At 35.5% G+C, this 20,040-nt stretch overlaps 1 protein-coding gene across 3 annotated transcripts in view; it reads left to right on the top strand.

Annotated features, from left to right (window-relative positions):
- The window catches only part of RUFY2 (RUN and FYVE domain containing 2), a 32,176-nt gene extending 14,244 nt beyond the window's left edge, over positions 1 to 17,932 (top strand). For all 3 annotated transcript variants that reach the window (XM_087824388.1, XM_087824386.1, XM_016198388.2), the window contains 10 exons: positions 368 to 469; positions 602 to 718; positions 2,272 to 2,439; positions 3,126 to 3,223; positions 5,905 to 6,024; positions 12,349 to 12,478; positions 12,978 to 13,072; positions 13,600 to 13,648; positions 17,516 to 17,593; positions 17,682 to 17,932. In XM_087824388.1, coding sequence (XP_087680514.1) covers positions 368 to 469; positions 602 to 718; positions 2,272 to 2,439; positions 3,126 to 3,223; positions 5,905 to 6,024; positions 12,349 to 12,478; positions 12,978 to 13,072; positions 13,600 to 13,648; positions 17,516 to 17,593; positions 17,682 to 17,825 — 1,101 coding nt within the window. In that variant the 3' untranslated portion in view covers positions 17,826 to 17,932. The remainder of the gene's footprint in view (positions 1 to 367; positions 470 to 601; positions 719 to 2,271; positions 2,440 to 3,125; positions 3,224 to 5,904; positions 6,025 to 12,348; positions 12,479 to 12,977; positions 13,073 to 13,599; positions 13,649 to 17,515; positions 17,594 to 17,681) is intronic.
- Positions 17,933 to 20,040: the final 2,108 nt, after the last annotated feature.

The following is a 20,040-nucleotide window of genomic DNA, read 5'->3' on the forward strand; positions in this document are numbered from 1 at the left end:
CTGCACGCCCCCTACTGAGGTTCAAGCCCAAAATCTGGGCATGTGCTGTGACCAGGAATCGAATCGTGATCTCCTGGATCATTGGTCGATGCTGAACTGCTGAGCCATGCTGTCCAGGCCAGCATAGTATGTTTTGATTGACATAATATATATCGACTAACAAAAGGAAATAGTAGAAATTAGTAAATTTCTTTTTTATCTTACAGGAGCACATTTTTCTTATGAAAGTTTCTGTAGTTGTGAGAGATATTTTTACTAGTTTTAGGATTTTATTTTCTATTATTGATAGCTGTGAACATAACCTGTAAAGGAAGTATAAATAAAGATGTTTAAATTTTTTTTCTTGCCCCTGTTTTATAATTTTTAGTTAGCAATAGCAAAGAATAATATCATTAAACTTCAAGAAGAAAATCATCAATTACGAAGTGAGAATAAATTGATTTTAATGAAAACACAGCAGCACCTAGAGGTATGTATAGACTGACTGTAAACAGACTGTCTTGTGTCAGAAATTGTTACTTTTTGGGGACTTTGGTATAGCCTGGGTATTCCTGTGCTGTACTAATAGTAGTGATTATAGAATAAAAAGTTTTCTTCCTAGGTTACCAAAGTGGATGTGGAAACTGAACTTCAAACATACAAGCATTCTCGTCAGGGACTAGATGAAATGTACAATGAAGCCAGAAGGCAGCTTCGAGATGAATCTCAGTTACGACAGGTAGGTTGCATTAAAGCTACATTAGCAAATAATAATAGTAATAATAATAATAATAACTGTTAAGCAAGCACTACTTAAAATCTCTTTCAGCCTTATCTTTCTTGGTGTGGGGTAGCAATCAATATTACTCACTTAATCCCCTCCAATTCTTTAAGCTCCCACTGTATCAGTGTCTTTTGTTATTGTTTTTTAAATATGTTTTTTTATTGATTCAAGAGAGAGGAAGGGAGAAGGGGAGAGAGAAACATCAGTGGTGAGAGTCATTGATCAGCTGCCTCCAGCATGTTTCCTACTGGTGATTGAGCCTGAAACCTCGGCATGTGCCCTGACCAGAATTGCACCATGATCTCCTGGTTCATAGGGTGACACTCAACCACTGAGCAACACTGGCCAGGCTGTATGAGTGTTTTTTAAACAGTGTTTTTTAACAGTGTTTTTTAACTATTACAATCTGTTTGTGAAATAATAGATTGTGACCAACATTATTAAAAAGGAAATAGAAGAGAATGATGCATTTAAATATTAGTAAAATCATATTTAAAATGAACTTATTTTTTACCCTTTTAAGTTATGAAATATAATACAGAAAAACACAAATGTATAGCTTAATGGATCATAATGAAAATACCTGGGTAACTGCCACCCAAGTCAAGAAGAGAATATTGCCAGCTTTTTCATCCCTTTTGCTTTTTGTCTTTAATATTAGGAAACATCTTTTTGTTTTGATGTAAAATTCTTTAAGAGAAGAAATTAAAATTGTGAAATGGGATTTTTTAGTTTTCTTTGGCTTTCGCTTGTATGGACTGCTTCATTTGTTTATTTAAGCAAAATCAGTACTGAGTTTATGAGGCATGAAAATGCTTCATTTGTGAGCCAGTAGAATCGTGATAATTGACAGTCTAGGAAGTGCTTTCATTTTGGCAAAGTATGCATTTGAAAATATTGATTTTTATTTATTGATTAGAGAGAGAGAGAAATATCAGTTTGTTGTTCCACCTATTTATGCATTCATTGGTTGCTTCCTTTATGTGCCCTGACTGGGGATCAAACCTGAAATCTTGGCGTATCTGGCTGATGGTCTAACCAGCTGAGCTACCCTGCCACGGCTGCATTTGAAAATATTTAGAATGTTGTTATAGAGCCTGATTTATTCTCTTTACTGGGGCTTATATAACTCAAAAGGAATAGTCTACGTATTGAATAGAAACTCATTTTTTTAATCCTTACCCAAGGATATGTGAGGGTTGTTTTTTTATTGATTATAGAGAGAGGAAAGGAGAGAGAGAAAGAGAGAAACATTGATGTGGGAAAGAAACTTTGATCAGTTGCCTCCTGTATTTGCCCTCACCGAGGATCGAACTCCATAACTTAAGGTATGTGCTCTGACTGGGAACCAAACCCACAACCTTCCTGGTGCATGGGACAATGCTCCAGCCAACTGAGCCACCTGGTCAGGGCTGAATAGAAACTCTTTCTGGGTCTTGCTTACAATTGTGTATCTGATTTTGACATCCTGAAATGGCATGTGAATTGAGGATATGTTGCAATTACAGGATGTGGAGAATGAGCTAGCTGTACAAGTTAGTATGAAGCATGAGATTGAACTTGCCATGAAGTTGTTGGAGAAAGACATCCATGAGAAACAAGATACTCTGATAGGCCTTAGACAACAACTGGAGGAAGTTAAAGCAATTAACATAGAGATGTACCAAAAGTTGCAGGTAATGAATGTTATTAAATTCTTGGAATTTCTTGTTACATCAATTGAAAATGAGTATTTGTATAAAGGGTTTGGTTTTTAAGAGATGAGCCTGTTTTAACTGTGCCATATTGGTTATAAAAAGCAGTGAGTTATTTTTTTCGTAAATGGAAGCTTAAGAAAAGTAGCAATGAAAAAAGTATCAAAGAACAGACAAAATCACCTATCCAAATTTGTTTTTTTAATGCTGAAAGGCTAACAGCATGAAGGTTAAATCTTTTGGAAGAACTCAGTCTAAATATGCAAGACATTTTTGTGAACTTCTTTATACAGTATAGTGCTGAGAAATATTTGATTTTTATTGAAATGCTTTATTATAATGATTATGAATTCTCTAATAAAGTGACACTTTTGTTAAGTAGACTTGTTGCCAAAATCCCTTTACAATTTAATTTGAAAAATAGTGTACTTTACAAGAGCTTATCCTGTTGTTTTCCAAAAACATTGAAGGCTGAGTGTTTCTTTTTCCTTTATTATATTTTAAATGAAGCCTAGTAATACTACTGCTTTGTATCACAGGAGTATTTTAATCTGTAAATTAACTCTGCTCATTTCAAAGTAACAGTCCCATAGCAAAATGGCATACAAAATTTACAAATATTCAGGTTTAAAAATCAAAACCACTATTGCTTTTGTTTTTCTAAATAGGGTTCTGAAGATAGTTTGAAAGAAAAAAATGAAATAATTGCTCGACTAGAAGAAAAAACCAATAAAATTACTGTAGCCATGAGGCAGCTGGAACAAAGGTACAGCATTTCCAGTCTTTGTTTCTTTTTTTCCTTTCTTTCTCCCCCTTTTCTTTATTCAACTCTGACACCTGCCACAAAAACCACTAGGGAAAGTTAGATTGGGACATGCTTCTAAAAGGCCTAAATAATTCATGGCCCAGCAGAATTTTGCCTTTTTGTTTTGGTTGTTGCATGGAATCAAGTTGCTTTATATTAGGCTAATTAATTTGAACTTGCCATTTTATAGATTTTTTTTTTTAAAGGCCCACTATCAGCGATTTTATGTGGTTCAATCTATTGTGTTACATAAAACAAATACACAAACAGATACCTCAAAAAGTGTAAAATGAACAAAATTCATGGTGGACTTATCCCTGATTGATGTCCATGCATATTGATTGTCATATCCTTTGTCATTCACCATCTCTTTATCTGAAATCAAGCTTTCTGAGTTGACAGTTGAGTTGTGTTTCTTTGAGCTAGGCTCCTTAACCCAAGAAATAATTTTGTTTAAATTGAATTGATTTATATTGGCATTTTTCACTTTTATTGTTGGAAAATGTAATGTATTTCCATTGACCTGTCATGTTGGTGTCAACATATGTCTTACCATTGCTTTCTTTGAATCTACTTATGAAAAACATAACTATTAATGCTTTATTGACATGAATATTCTTTTATTGACATCCTCTTTCTTCTTTTTTCTTTTTTGTTTTCTTTATCCCCATTTTTACATTTTGGACATCTTTATTACCTTTTTCTGTCTTTGATTTCTGTCCATTCCATTATGAAGTGACAATGATTTGTTAACTCAAACTAGGACAATTGCAATGTCATTGGTGAAATGTGCCAGCAGTGACACTCAGGACCAGTACAAGCTGGTCAAAGATATATCTTTCTAAAAACCACTTGTATTTAAATAGACTAAAAGAGAATCAGCAATTTTATAATATATTAAATAGGAAAAAAATTATGCTATTAAGTCTTCTAAAAGGGTATTAGGGACCCTGTACACTTCTTGATCAGCTGCTGTGGTGATACACTGCCATCAAGCAGAGTGGGTGCACTTGGATTTCTAAAACACATCCCTCAGCCTTGTGCACAAGGGCTGATTTTGAGTATTGACCTTTGGAGGTCAGGATATTCAAATGCAGTTTTATCTTTTTAGCTACTTTTTGATGGAAAATGTAAAAATTTAGTTTAAAAATAAGTTAATCTTTGGTTTCACAGTGTGTTGGCACAGACACCCCCCCCCCCCCGGCCCACACACACACACACACACTATTGGTCCACTCCTTGCCTAATGGCTCTTTTAACTAATTTTTAAAATATGTTTAATATAGTTTATAACCCAAATTGGCCATCGTCTTGTGCTTTAGCACTTCAAGTTTTTAGTTCCCCTTAGCCCTCTTCTATGATAGCACAACTTCATGGCCTACCTCACTCTGATTTTTCTTTTAGTTTCTATAGTATTATAAAAATATTTGGATCCCCCATCCCCCACTTTAATATTTTAAATTTAAATTTAGAGATAACTGGAATGATACTCTTTTCCTTGGAAGTGGCATTCATACTTCTGAAATATGTGAGGGTTGCCCCATTGGTATAGTTTTAAGGAAGAAAAGAAGAGGCAGTATTTTTGGTCAGTTGAATAGAAACTTCTCTTAGGATTCTCTACAAGGAATTAATGTTCCTTAAATACTTGGGAGATGTTTTCTTTCTTTTTTTTTTTTTTAATATATCTTTATTGATTTCAGAAAGAGGAAAGGAGAGGGAGAGAGAGAGACAGAAACATCAATGATAAGAGTCATTGATCGAGCCCGCAACCTAGGCATGTGCCCTGACCGGGAATCGAACCCTGATCGCCTGGATCCTAGGTGGATGCTCAACCGCTGAGCCACGCCCGGCCGGGCGGGAGATGTTTTCTTATAAAAATATTGAAGTTAAATCTAAGAAATCCTAGATGGCCATAGGAGGCAGGGAGTGGAGCTAAGCACAGGGAGAAGCAATGACTTATAACAATGACTTATAAATAAAAACAGAAAAAATGGAAATCACATTTTTAGCTAATTTGTAAAACTCATTGATGAACAAAAATAATCTCAAGAGAACGTTGCCAACTAGTACTAAATTCTTTTAAATCTTAAGACATACACATATACATACAGCTTTGGCATAATTTAGTAAATGCATAATGATCTTATAGGGAGGAGTAGGCTGCTATTTGAAGTAATTGCAGGTCTTTGCTCTTGGCCTTGTTAGCACACTTGATTCCTGGCATACACATCCTAACATAATATATAACAATGTGGCTTCTTCACCTAGTATAGACATCAGTACTATGCTTTTCATGGTTTTGTAAAAAGGCAGTAACACACTTATTATACTTTGAAAGTTGATTCATTATGCTCTACAAAAGTGGTAAAGGCTGTATTGCTTTGCATTGTTAATTATGAACAAGAAATAAAACAATTTTGAAGATAGTATTCTGGGCATATTATGTTATATTGAAAAAAATCACAAAACAATTTCTAGACATTGTGTGGCTCTTTCACGTTTGAGTTTGTGAGTTTCCCCCAAACTTTGTTTTCATTTAGAAATGTTTCTATTTCCCCATTTTTCTTTTATTTGTCTTCTTCACCCTTTTACACCCTAGTTCTAGCCTCAGTTTTACCCAAAGTTGATTTGAATTACACCAGATTGCAGCAAGCAGAGAAGGCGCAAATGGAAGCTGAAGATGAAGACAAGAAATATCTGCAAGAATGTCAGAGTAAATCCGACAGTCTACAAAAACAAATCTCTCAAAAGGAGAAACAGCTGTGAGTATTTTACTCTTGGAAAAAAATACTTGTATTAACGCAATTTCTACCCACCCCTCTTTCTTTTGCACATATGGTAGAATACCTATATTTTCATTTATTTAATGATGCCAGCTGGATTGTGTTCTCCTTAAAAATAAAAAAGTTAGAAAACATGCTTATGATTAAAACTTATGTTTTTACTACCTTTATTGTTTATAGAGCATTTTTAACTCGCTTTCTTTTTGCTCAGGGAGAGTGCTATTCTTTCTACTGCTGTTTAACATTAGTCTGATGGCTATTACGTTTCTAGATTCTAAGTATAACTGGCCTTTGTAATTCCAAGGAATGCCTATTATCAAAGAACATGATGTTTTCTGAGAATATTTTTTTGAGTAGTTCATGTGATAGATCTGTATATAGCCAATTAGGAAGGATGTCAGTATATGTCATTGAGTTGAAAAAAAAAAAAAGTTGCAGACAGTATGCTATGCTAAGTATGATCCTATTTTTTTATGGAATTAAAGCTGTGCATATGTGTATACTTACATATACATAGAAAAAAGTTTAAAGAATACAGATTCTGGGAATGATTATCTCAGGGGAGTGATGACAGATTGACAGGGGTATTTTAATGTTTACTTTATAAACATCAGTAAATTTTCCCCAGTAAATATATATTACTTTTGTTATTAAAAGAAAACAATAGAAAGTGGAGTTATGTATTATGTTTAACAGATCATTAAACAAGATCACATGCCACATATTGATAATTTGCTAAGCTGCCTTAAGATCTGTTGGTTGAAATGTTAAGTTTTTCTCTGTCTGTACTGATTTTCTATCTAGTAAGATCTATCAATTATTGAGAGGATTTGTTGAAATTTCTATAATTTCAGCTATTTCAATTAATTTGGACTTAGATATTTCTACTTTCAGTTCTATCAGTTTTTGTTTCTTGTATTCCAAAGTTCTGTTGTTTAGTGTCTACATAGTTAGAATTGTTATGTCTTCTTAGTGACTTGATTTTTTTTAATCGTTATATAATGTGCTTCTTTGTCTTGGTAATTTTGCTTTGATGTCTACTTTATCTGAATTAATATAGTCACATTTGCTTTCTTTTGATTAATGTTTTCATGTAGTAAAAAAAGATTAATGTTCTCATTTTTCTGTGTTTTACTTTCAGCCTAATCTTTATATTGGAAGTAAGTTTCTTATAGTTTGGTTTTTATCCATTCTGCCAGTCTCTCTTTTACTGATGTAGTTAGCTTGCTTATATTTAGTGTAATTATTGATATATTAGAGCTTAAGTCTGTTGTTTCATTGTTTATTTTTGTTTTTTAATTGTTTCATTTTTCCTGCCTTCTCATGGGTTACTTGAACATGATTTAGAATTCCTTTTTTATTATCTGTAGTGTTTTTGAGTGTATTTCTTTGTATAGATTTTTTTAGTGGTTGCTCTATATATTATATATTTGCAACGTTTCACAGTCTTCTGGTATCAACATTTTATTACTTTGAGTGAAGAGTGGAAGCCTTACCTCCACTTTATACCCTCTCCTCTTTATAATATAATTTGCTTAACTATTTTCTCTACATATTGAGAGGCATATCACATAGTGTTATAGTTTGTGCTTCAGCCTTTAAACATAATTTAGAAAACTTTCTCTTTATTCTTTCTTCATTCCTGATGTTCAAGTTTCCTTATTTATGTCTGAAGAACTTCCTTTAGCCATTCTTTGAAGGTGGGTCTGTTGACAGCAAATCATCCTTTTTATTTTTTCATCTGAAAACATCTTGATTTCACCTTAATTTCTGAAGGCTATTTTCAGGATAGTTTTTTGTTCAGAACTTGAAAAGTGTTGCGCCACTTTCTTTTGGTCTTCATAGTTTCTGGTGAAAAATGAACCATCATTTGAGTTGTTCTAATTATTCAAGATTATTTTTCTGGATTTATTTTATTTGGGCTTTGGTCAGCTTCTTGAATCTTTAGGTTTATCTTTGCCAAATTTGGAAAAATTTCCGCCATTATTTAGATATTTTTTTAGTTCCGCCTGCTTTCTACTCTCCTCTGGGACTCTGATAAAATGAATGTTAGAACTTTTAAAAAAAATAGTCCCACAGGTCCCTGACACACAGTTTTTATTTTTCAGTCTATTTTCTCTCTGTTGTTCAGATTGGGTAATTCCTGTTTTGAAGTTCATTCATTCTTTCCTCATCATCTTCATTCTCCCAGTGAGTGTATTATATGTTTCAGTTCTACGATTTCCAGTAGACTCTATTCCCTCCGTCCCTCCCCCCTCCCCCTCTTCCTTTTTTTTTTTTTTGCTAGACCTTCCTATTTTTTTCATTTGTTTCAAACATGTTCTTAATTGAGCATGGGAGTATTTGTATAATGGTTGCTTTAGAATTCTTGTCAGACAGTTCCAGATGTTGAAACTGTCTGACATGTTGGCATCTCTTTGTTTTTTCCCATCCAAATTGAGATTCCCCCCCCCCCCGGGTGTTGGTATGACAAGTGTTTATTACATTCTGGACATTTGGGGAATTGAGACTGCATCTTCTTTAAATCTTATGTTTTAGCAGTCCTGCACTGAAACCACTGCAGCAGGGGAATGTGGACACTGACCCTTTTATATTAAGTGGGGGTAGGAGCCCAGGACCCTCCTGGATGGGATGGAGAGGGTGCCTAACTACTAGGCAGGGATTAAAATCTCTGCTTTCCACTCAGTCTCCACTGACACTGTGGAGAGAGGGAGAGTGGAAGTCCAGGCTTCCCCCTTGGTCTCTGACAGCATCCTGGAGAGGAGAGGGAGAGGTAGCTCATCACCACAGTGCCGGGGTGGATATCTAGGCTCCCCACTTGGCCTTTGCTGACAGTGTTCAGGGAGCGAGCCTGTGGTGTTTTTTTCCTCTGGTGTTTTGCTGGAATAGGGCATTTATTGTCAAAAAGGTTTCTACCATTCTAGGCTGCCTCTTCCCAGCTCTTTGATGAGAGAGCAGACCTTTCTTGGGACATTAAAAAAAAAAAAAAAAAGTGCCCATTGCTGTTTGTGGGTTGCAGGCAGCTTTAACACTCAGTCTGAACTATAGAGGAGGCAAAAAGAAGCTTCCGGAAAGTCATCACCATGTTATTCCCTGAGTCCTGGTTGGTGTTTTTTCTGGTCTCCTTTCCCCATTTCAGAATTTTATGTTTGTTTATATATAATGCCCAGGGTTTTTAACTGTACTTTGTTGCAGGAAATGTTTACCCTGTTTTGTTCAGAACCAGAATTCTAAATTCCTTTTAAATCTACCACAAAAATAACATTTTGAGAAATTGGTATGTAAAATAAGGCTTTAGGGCAGGGAATATGACATTGAAAACTTGCATCATTTGTATGCTGTGAAACTAACACCCACCACCCAAAACAAAAATCCTTAGCAAGCATTTTCTCTTAATTTTAAGATTTTCACAAAAGGACTGCCAGCACTTTCACAAAAATCACAAGAGGCATTTAAGTCAACAAGTTTATTAATATTGCCAAGGGTTTTGTTGTTGAAGTGTCTGTGCCTCACCAAATGAAAAACAAGAAAAGCCAGACTGGGACATTTTGCAGGCACTAGAATAAAATCTTGAAACCCTAGTACTCCGTGTTACTGAATTACTTTTCTAGAGTTTGACAAACATGTAGGTAAGACAAATCTGATACTTTTTTGTAGTGATGCAGCTATTTGATCCCTGCCCAAAGGATGACCTAAATAGTGCTATAGGGATCTGGCCCTTTCCTATAGGGCTAACTTAATAAGACATGGGTGTAGCTGCACAGAGAAGATGTTTGTCTCTGCTGAAACCATGAAAATAATTTTCTCTCTCAGGCAGTATCATTTTGGAGAGCATGAACATATTAACAATTTGGAGATCAGGAAGGATCCCTGATGGCTCAGAAAAAATTGGAACCATTACTATATAAATGAGCTGTTGGGACTTTTTAAAAAAGCATTTTTTTGATTATCCTTATTTATTTTTGGTATTATATGATATTGATACTACATAGACATGTTTTTTTAGAGGATTATGCTACATGCTCCTTAGTCTCTTGTTTATTGTATTTACTACATTATGGACATTTTATCATATCAGTTAATATAGGTCTTCACCTTCTTATCACAGTTAACCTAAACAAATCCTTTAGCCTGAAAAACTATGCTTTATTCTTTGACTATGAGTGATAGCTTGCATTTCTTTATTTTGTGAATTGCCAGTTTATAATTACTTTTTTCCCTTTGTGGTGTTCACTTTTTTTTTTGGTAAGAGCTCTTTATGTATTTACTGATTTTTCACATATAGTGAAAGTTTTCTAAAGTTTATTGTTAATTTTTAAACAATAGTCTTTATTTACAAATTTAAATTTTTCAGTTATATTTACCCTTTTTTTCTTTATGATTTTCTGCTTTTGGTGGTCAACATATGTTCTGACGATATATTTGTAGTAACTTAAAAACATTTTTTATTTGCTTTTTCATTCAGTATTTTTAAAATTTTTTAATTTTGAGAGTACATTTATTAAAGCTGGGGACAGTGAAACAGGGAAGGGCTTATGAAGGAAGAAGCAATGAGAGAGCCTAGGTGGTGCTGCTTTGGCTCTCCAAAAATGTTAGAGGAAAGAAGTGAGCCACGCTGGGCTGTGGACTCATGAAGTAAGTCACAGTCACAGAAGTGAGCCTAGGCAGTGCTGTTTTGGCCCCTAGAAATGTAGGACAGTGAGCCACATGGGGCTGTGGACTCACTAAGGAGTAAAAATCACAGTGACAGAAGTGAGCGAAGGCAGGGGTGCTTTTAGCTCATTGAGAAGTCAGAGAAAAGAGGGCGCTGGAGACAGTTTCATGAGGTTAGCCCGGGACAGGATGAGCTGCTGCCACCTGTTGCTCTGCTGGTTGCAAGTCTCATGTGGATCCTTAGAGTTTAGGAGATGTGTGCCCAGACCCTTAGAGTTTAGGAGATGTGTGCCTGAGAGGAAAACAGGGTGTGGGCATGCTGGGAGGCAGGGGAGCGCTCTTCATTCCATTTTTCTGATTGTGGGTGAGAAGGCCATTCACTCAGTGAGGCACTCTGGTTACTTCAGTGTTAGTAACAATATCCTATCCCTCTGTATTCCTTTTAAATTTGTAGTAAAATAGTATTTATCAACAATTTGTAAATTCTATTTTGAGATGTTTCTGCTCATCAACCCAAATTCTAAAATCTGAAGTTTACTTCACTGAAAAAGAATGTGGCTGTAAATGGGAACACTAACTTTAATGAGGCAATGAAAGTAATAAAAATATTAATGCAAAATATTAAAATGTAATTTTTCAGAATTATGATATATTGCAATTAAAATGTAAAGTATTAGAAACTGTAGCATTATTAGTTTATACCTCCTCTGTTATACCTACTTATGAGCAATAATTATCGAAATGATTTTTTGGGGGGAGTCATCCTAAAATTTAGGGATTTCACTACTTTTGTTTTGCCAGCTAGCACCTATTCGTGGAATGTTGAATTAGTGCTTTCAAATGTGAACTGGTATTTCCAGGCAGTGCGGATTTTCCTGTCTCTCCTTGGTCTTACATCTGTCCTGTAATTGATCAGCTTCCAACAGTAAAATTTAAAGTAGCTCTTTGCACCAGAGCTGATATTTCTGTTACTGATGTTAAACTGAGGTAGTGGTTGCTATAGTTTTTATATCAAAAGAGTACTACTTTTCATTAGTTTGTTGTAAAGTTTTTCACATGGCACAGAAATGTAAATAATTAAAACCCTAAGCCCGGCCGGCATGGCTCAGCAGTTGAGCGTCAACCTAGGATCCAGGAGATCAAGGTTTGATTCCCAATCAGGGCACATGCCTGGGTTTCGGCTTGATCCCCAGTGCAGGGCATGCAGGAGGCAGCTGATCAATGACTCTCTGATTATTGATGTTTCTATTTCCCTCTCCTACCTCTATCTGAAATCCATAAAGATATTTAAAAACAAACCAACCCCACCCACATTTCTCTCACACTATACTATTACTGTAACCAGTTGTAGTATAGTGTGGCTTCTAGGCATTTTCTATGCTTATGCAGCATTTATGTATACAGAATTAATAAATGACAAATTATTGTTTAGCAAGGATTTTTTGTGGTTGGCAAATAAACTAGTGTTTTGGAATCAGAAGACCCTGTGCTGCTGAATTTGTTTACCAAAAAATATTTATGAAAGAAAATACCTGAAGAAATGAATTATAAAGGCAATAGTAATAAAAAAAAGATGTTCTTATTAAAGAATACATACAACTGTCGTGTGAGCAGTAGTACTGAGTTTCTGTTTATTATTTGTCATTCAAGGGCACAACTGGAAACTGATTTGAAGATTGAGAAGGAATGGAGGCAGACTTTGCAGGAAGATCTTCAAAAGGAGAAAGATGCCTTATCTCATCTTAGAAATGATAGCCAACAAATCATTAGTCTTAAAAAAGTAAATGGTGGTAAAACTTTTAAAGTTACACTTTGCTGAAAGTTATTTAAAAAGAATCAAATAATTTACATTTATATCAAGGAAACAATATACTAGTCATCTTTAAAAATATGAGTAAGGAGATTAAATGAATGGGAAATAGTTGATAGTTGACAGAGCAGCTATTAAAGAGCTTTGGACATATAATTCTATCTTTTTAAAATTTATTTTTATTGTTGACAGCATTACAGATGTCCCCCATTTTCCCTCCTTTGCCCCCTTCACCCACTCTGCCCACCACACCCCAGGCCTTCACTGCTCTGTTGTCTGTAGGCTATGCATGTATGTAAGTTCTTTGATTAATTTCTTCCAGCCTCCCGCCCCCCGCTGAGATGTCAGTCAATTCTGTTTTTTATAAAAAGCTAAAGGATTTGTGTTCCTAATTAATGGTATACATACAATGTGGAGTTTCTTGTTTCTTTTAAATTGTGTTTTTTCTGTTTTTTTTATTGTTTTGAAGGAGTTCCTTAACCTCCAGGATGAAAATCAGCAATTGAAAAAAATATCTCATGAACAGGAGCAAGCTCTTCAAGAACTTGGCAACAAACTTAGCGAGTAATTTCTCTTTTTTCCTTCAACTAAGTAGGCATTGACTAATGTGTACAGTGGTAGCATGTGGAGTTTGGGGTCACACAGATCAGGGTTTGAATCCTGGCTTCCCCAGTTACCACCTCTGTAACTCGTCACAAGTCACTAAACCTCATCAGAACTCACTCTCTTATCTTTAAAATAGCTTTTTTAAGATTAAATGAGATTATGCATGCAAAAGTTATAGTAGAGTGTCAGGCATATCATAAGTCAATAAATGATAGCTATTAGTAATATTTTATATTGTCATAACCACATGCAAATGCCAGTATTCTTTAAAAAAGCAGTCTTTAAATTTAAAAAACACATTTTTGCCTTCAGACATTTAGAAATATAGGAAAATATAAAATATAATCCCACTGTCCAAAGATTAGAATCATGTAGTATATACAATTTTATATCCTGTGTAAAAGCAATACCTTTCTAATGAATTATTAGATGTCCTGTATTTAAATATGTGTACTGAAATTTGGACCTATTTGTAATCTTTTTAGATCAAAGCTTAAAATAGAAGATATAAAGGAAGCCAACAAAGCATTGCAGGTGAGTAGAAAGTGTTTTCCTCAAGTAGGAAGGTATAAGATATATGTGAAAGTCTTCAATAGAAGGTAAAGATCTACATAAATCTAAGGTATCTTATTGAATCCCAGGATTTATAGAGGCCGAAACACTGAATGGGGAGCCTGGGTGATGGGGATGCAGCTCTTCCCTATACCTTTAGAATAACATTTTAATAATCTTCATGTTGGAAATGACCTTGGAAATAATTTTGTCCATTTTCCTACAAAGCGTAGCACGATAGAATTAAATTTGAATTGGAGAATCTAGTATATTACTTACTAGTTTTTGACCTTCAGCAAGTCACATATCCTCATGAAGTGTTTCTTCTTCTGAAATGGGCTTACGATTTTGCATAGTGTTGCTTTGAATGTTGGGTAGGTGAAAATATGTGAACATGATTGGTACAATTTATCAGCATATGGTTCTCATGTGTCTGGATGGATGCAAGAATGCCTTCTACTACACAGGAGAAAATAGTCTCTGTGAGCACTTAGTGACAATTGGCTTCCTCCTGTACAAACTACCCATTTTGGTTTTTGTTTTGTTTTTTTAAATCAGTGTTACATGAAAATAATTTTAAAAGTCAAATAGTGCTATTAACAAATTATGGCAGCAGCCCCTTGTTCTTTATCCTGTCTCTTGCCCACCCTAAGTCCTGCCACCTAAAGGGAGCTACTTCCAATTCTTTTAGTTGTTTCTTCAGGCATTTATCCCCCTATTTCTAAACAGCATGCAGTATATATTGTTTGTTCTTAATTTATTTAAGATCTGTTTTAGGCCTACGTATTTCCTGGTTAACATGATGGATGAGTTTTGCTCACTCACTCTCTGGTGTGTCTCCTCGTTACTGTCCTCTCAGTATAATTAAGTAAAAGTTTTTGTGGAATTCACTTTATATTCTTTATTATAACTATTTAAATACTGTTCTTTGCAGGGCCAAGTAATATATTGTAATTATATTTTCTTTTTTCAACTATTTATTTCCTCTGGAGTTAATTGCCTTTTATTTTAAAAATTCAGTTGTATTTGAATATCACCATTTCCTTTACTTGTATAAAATGCTTCTTGATGTTTTGTACATGGTCAGTGAATCAGGTAACTGGTTGGTTCTTTTTTCCTTTGAGTCATGTTCTCTGCTCTACTGCCCCTAGAGTTCCCTTTACCCTTCCTCTGTTAGAGCTCCTGTTACCTGAATCCCGTAACTTCTTTCTTGGTTTGCTCCCTTGTTTTGGTCAATGCATACTTCAGTAGCTTCCTGGAAAGTGGTGAACAAGGATAGAGATTTTAAGAATTTGCACATCTGCATATGCCTTTATTTTGGATGGATAGGAATGTTTGCCCAATTGTCATTTAAACTGTGAAAGATTTTTCACTGTTAAAGATATCATGTATACAAGAGACATATAGCACATCTTTAAAATACTGGCATACCCTCTGCTGTAGCTTATAAAATAGAACACATGTGCTCCCTGATTACATTCTCCTCCCTATAGTAACAATCTTGTACTCTGTTAACCATTGGTGGTTTTTCCATTCATGTCTATCTTTAACAAAATATTACCTAGGTGTCCAGATTTTCAAATGTATGAAAATAGATTTACCTGTGATGTGCTTTTCTTTTTTGACCAGTTGTTGGGACTGAGACAGCTGTCCTACAGTTTACTACATTCTGGATTTTATCTGATTACTTGCTCAGAGTAACCTTTTTTTCTGTAGTATATATTTTTTTAATCCTCACGGAGGATATTTTTTCCATTGCTTTTCAGAGAGAATGGGAGAGAGGAGAGGAAGGGAGAAACATCGATGTGAGAGACACATCAATTGGTTGCCTCCTGCATGGACTAAGCCTGCAACCAAGGTAGTGCCCTTGACCATGCTCTAACCACTGAGCCAAAGTGGCTAGGGTGTGTAAAGTTTTCTTTTGCTACTGCCATTCTGTATTTCTCCTGATTTGCATTCTGTATGCCTTCTGAATGTTTCTTTGGCTAAAGTACCTCATGCCCGTCATTCCCCAAATGTTGGATAATCCCCCAATTTCAAAAAAAGACAAAAAACCTTGGGTGCCCTGTGTGTGATGGTTGGGTGGATGGGGGTGGGTTGTTATAGACTGGTAGGCTTCAGCTTAGAGAGATCTGTTAATTAGCAAACTGTTGGGTACCCTCTCCAAATAATGGTAGTATCAACAGGACTTTCCTCTGGGGAAGTTGTTTCTCCAGAAAAACGATCCTCTAATATCCTGTGTGGTGGTATACGAGCTGGGTGACTGACATTCTGGAAATTGGCAGAGAAAAATGGCTATTTGTTTGCGGAGTAATAGTTTGCTCTCTTCCAGTCTTGGCTCTGCTTGTAAACAGCTGTGTTTTCTTGAGAAAGCAACTACAGCTCTCCAACTACAGCTCTTATCTGATGAGAGCTGCAGGGTGCTGATCTCTGAGGTCCCTTCCAGCTGACACACTAGGCTTGCCCTAGAGTACACAGCTTTTCTCCTTGGGAGACAGGCAGGGTAAATTCAAATTACAGTGAGTCTGAAAGGCCTAGCCCTCCTGTCAGAAAGGTTATCTCTGAATCAAATAATGCTGCTTGGAAATCTGCTTCACATCAGGGTTTCCATCCCTTACAGGCAAAGCTAGGCAGGAAGCAAAGCTGCTTCCATTAGTTGGCTTTGGGGCATTTGGCAGGTCACTTCCCTTGTTATGGTGCTCAGGTGAAACTGGATTATTTTTTTGAGACAATTTTGTCAGGAATCTTTCAAGAAAACTCAGATTTTGGAGAATGTATCTATGGGCTTTTTTGCTTGAGAAATTTTCTTTACTTAGGTGATAAAGGTCCCTATGCCCCAGAGGTCAGAAGCACTGAGGACTCTCCTTCCACCTGGGTCTTTTCATTATAAAACTGACACCATCCAACAGTTACTTTTATAAGGCCAAAAAATGCTCTTTCTAGCCAAGATCCTGGTTGGCTAAGAATGGATCAAGTTAGAAATTTTAGGTATCAAGTTAACTCCCACCTGTTTAAGACTACTTACATCTTATACTGAAGTCTACACAGTAGCTATTAAATTTGTGAGTTACAGCCTTAGCCAGTTTGGCTCAATGGTTAGAACATTGGCCTATGGACTGAAGGGTCCTGGGTTCAGTTCTGGCCAAGGACATGTACCTTGGTTGCAGGCTCCATCCCTTGCCCTGGTTGGGTTGTGTGCAGGAGGCAACCAATTGATGAGTGTCTAACATCGATATTTCTCTCTCTCCCTTCCACTCTAAAAAGCAATGGAAAAAATATCCTTCAGTGAGGATTAAAAAAAAGAAATGGGTTACAGAACTTGAGGGAAATTAATGGCCATGTAAAACTGAATTTAAGGTGAAGTCTTAGCTCAAGTATCTGATTTCCAAATTCTCTTTAAGTTTTAGGGAATTGTGTATAAGGTGTACCTTAGTGCCGAACTCAAATGCATTTCAGTGAAAATTTATCCTTAAATGTTGTTAGACTAAATAATCTCTTAAGGTTCTTAAAACTCCCATCAGTAATAGGTTTTTATTTTTAGAAAACATTTTATCATGGAAATATTAAGACATATATAATCATAGAGAGTAAAACAAACCATTCCTAGTTTCAGTATTTACCTATATATGACCAATCTTTTGTTTGTTCAACCCACATCCCTTCCCTTCTCCTCACTGATTTTGAAGTTCACACATTGTCTGCAACTATTTCAGTATATATTTCTTAAAAAGGACTCAATTTTTATTCCACACCTGTAAACATTCTTGTAATATGTTTTTGGAAGTGTCTTCACATGTAATTTTTAGTGTTATCAATTTGAGCATTAAGTTACACTTTTCCTCCTACTAGGGACTGGTTTGGTTGAAAGATAAAGAAGCGACACATTGTAAGCTTTGTGAAAAGGAGTTCTCACTCTCTAAGAGAAAGGTAAGGGAAGTAGAGAGTACAAAAGTTTTGGTGCAAATATGGCTTTTTATTCAGTTTTTCTGATTTTTTTTTTCCTTCCAATTAATAGCACCACTGTAGAAACTGTGGGGAAATTTTCTGTAATGCTTGCTCTGACAACGAACTGCCGTTGCCTTCTTCACCAAAGCCAGTGCGGGTTTGTGATTCCTGTCATGCGTTGCTGATTCAGAGATGCTCATCTAATTTGCCGTAAGACTAGAACTAAGTCCTCATCGAATGAAAGTACCTACGTTGAATGTTATGTATGAACACGTGCACAATACATTCAGACAGCCCTTAAGCAGCTTTCAGACAGTATTGGTACAATTCATGGGAATTAAAAGGTGGTATAATTTGGTATTTCCTTTCCATTGTTAAAAAAATTTTTTCTACAGGGCATGCTTTAAAATAACTTTAACCTAATTCCTAATTCACGTAATGATCATATAACTGTTAATGCCATCGAAAGGCCAGATAGCATAGCTAACACATTTGCCTTATTTTATAAAGGCCTTTTTAAAAACAGGGCTTCAGATTGTTTTATTCTCCAGATGGTCAAGTTGATATTTGATGGTGCCTATGATTTTCTTAATGCACTTTAAAGCTTCATGGTTCTCAGAGAAAGATTGGAAAGGTGTAGAACTTTTTACAAGTGTTAATATTCCAATTCAACAGATTTCCCATTAGCTTGGTGTCAACTATATTTATTTGGCCCTTCCTTCCCCCCCTCCCTCTGCTCACTTTGCATTAGAAAAGGCCAATATTTAGCCTGTAAAATTTCCCATTTGGTCTTCCTCCTAAAATTAATGTAGTTGCTGATACCTTTCAGATATAGCGGGGTTAAAGAGGTTATTGTTTTGCCTCAACCTTTTCCTTATCTTGAAAGAAAGTTAAAGCAGCATCCTTTTACCTTAAAATGCTATTTGTAGATCTTTCTAGTAACTTTTAAGAAGCATTACATTGCAGTGGTCTGCTACTGCAGTATATAGAGTAAAAAATTCATCATAGCCTGTGTGGTGTGGCTCAGCAGTTGAACATTGACTTACGATTCAGGAGACTGAGGTTCAATTCCCCGTTAGGGCACATGCCCAGGTTTCAGGCTTGAACCTCAGTAGGAGGCATGCAGGAGGCAGCTGATCAATGACTATCATTGATGTTTCTCTCTCTCCACCCCCGTCGTCCTTCCTTTCTCTGAAATCAAGAGACATATTAAAAAAATTCACCATATACTGAGCACCTCTAAACCAGGGTCAGTCGGTTAGCAGATAAAGATGTGCCAGCTCTGCCATGAATCAAGCATGACTGAATAAACACTAATTCATTGTAGTGCTTACAGCATACCAAGAACTTAATCTGTAAAAAACAAGTTACCCTTGTACACAATCACTTGAATGGCATCATTACTAGGGACCCTACATTTTTTCCCTTCAAATTCTAGCCATGCACTTTTAAGCCTGTGAACCTTTCAAACAATGTCATATTAGGAGCATTATATTAGTGAATTTAATAATGGCCACCCCTCCCCACTCCCTAGGATGGGGGCTACTTATTTTGCAGGATCCTTTCCTCAGAGTACATTCATTAAATTTATTTTTCTAAATTGCCAAAGTATGACACTAGTATTTTACTTGAAGATTTTCTCCATAATCCAATTTGAGGTCTTCTGGTAAGAACCAACAGATTTTTAGGTGGTCTTTCTTGAATGCTCTGATAGAAATGTTTCCAAGAGATATATTATATTCTTGAAACTATTTTATATTGATGGATGAACATTTTTGATTGCTGAAAATGAGAAAAAGCAAAAAGAAAAATTTCAACCACTAGGTGTTTTTTATTACTGTATTTAGAACAAATTTTAAAATGTGATTTTTGCTTAAATTCCAAGGCTGGTTTACCCTTAAAATTCTTTGCCATTCAAAACTCATGTATCACCAATTTGAGATTTTTGTAGGCAAGCTTTTATGACAGTAATACAGTTTGCTCCATTTTGTTTTGGCTCTTTAAAAAAACACACAAAAACATTTATACCAGTTTTAAATTTTATGTTCCAAAACTTTCAATTTGTACTTTGTGATTGTGAACTTAAGACTTTGCTTTTCAAGTAAGATTTGTGAACTTCACATACCATTCCCTCATCTAGCCAGTACTACCACAATAATGCTATCACGGTGCCAAGGAATTGTGATTGTAATTCTACCCTGTAATGTTTTAAAATGTGAATTTTATAAACCAAATAAAAGATTTGAAAAAATAGCTGAAGGGCAACTTTCATTGATAACACTTCATGTTCTTACTGCTTAAAGATTTTAATGAGTACTCCTGGGAAAATAAAAGCACATATGATCTCTAAAAATATTTAAGTGGTATGAGAGTAGTATTTAAATGGGCGAAGAGTGGGTATAGGCATTAAGATGAATCATTGCTTTAGT

The sequence above is a fragment of the Miniopterus natalensis genome, chromosome 14 (genome assembly GCF_054644295.1).
Source record: "Miniopterus natalensis isolate mMinNat1 chromosome 14, mMinNat1.hap1, whole genome shotgun sequence".
NCBI lineage: Eukaryota > Metazoa > Chordata > Mammalia > Chiroptera > Miniopteridae > Miniopterus > Miniopterus natalensis.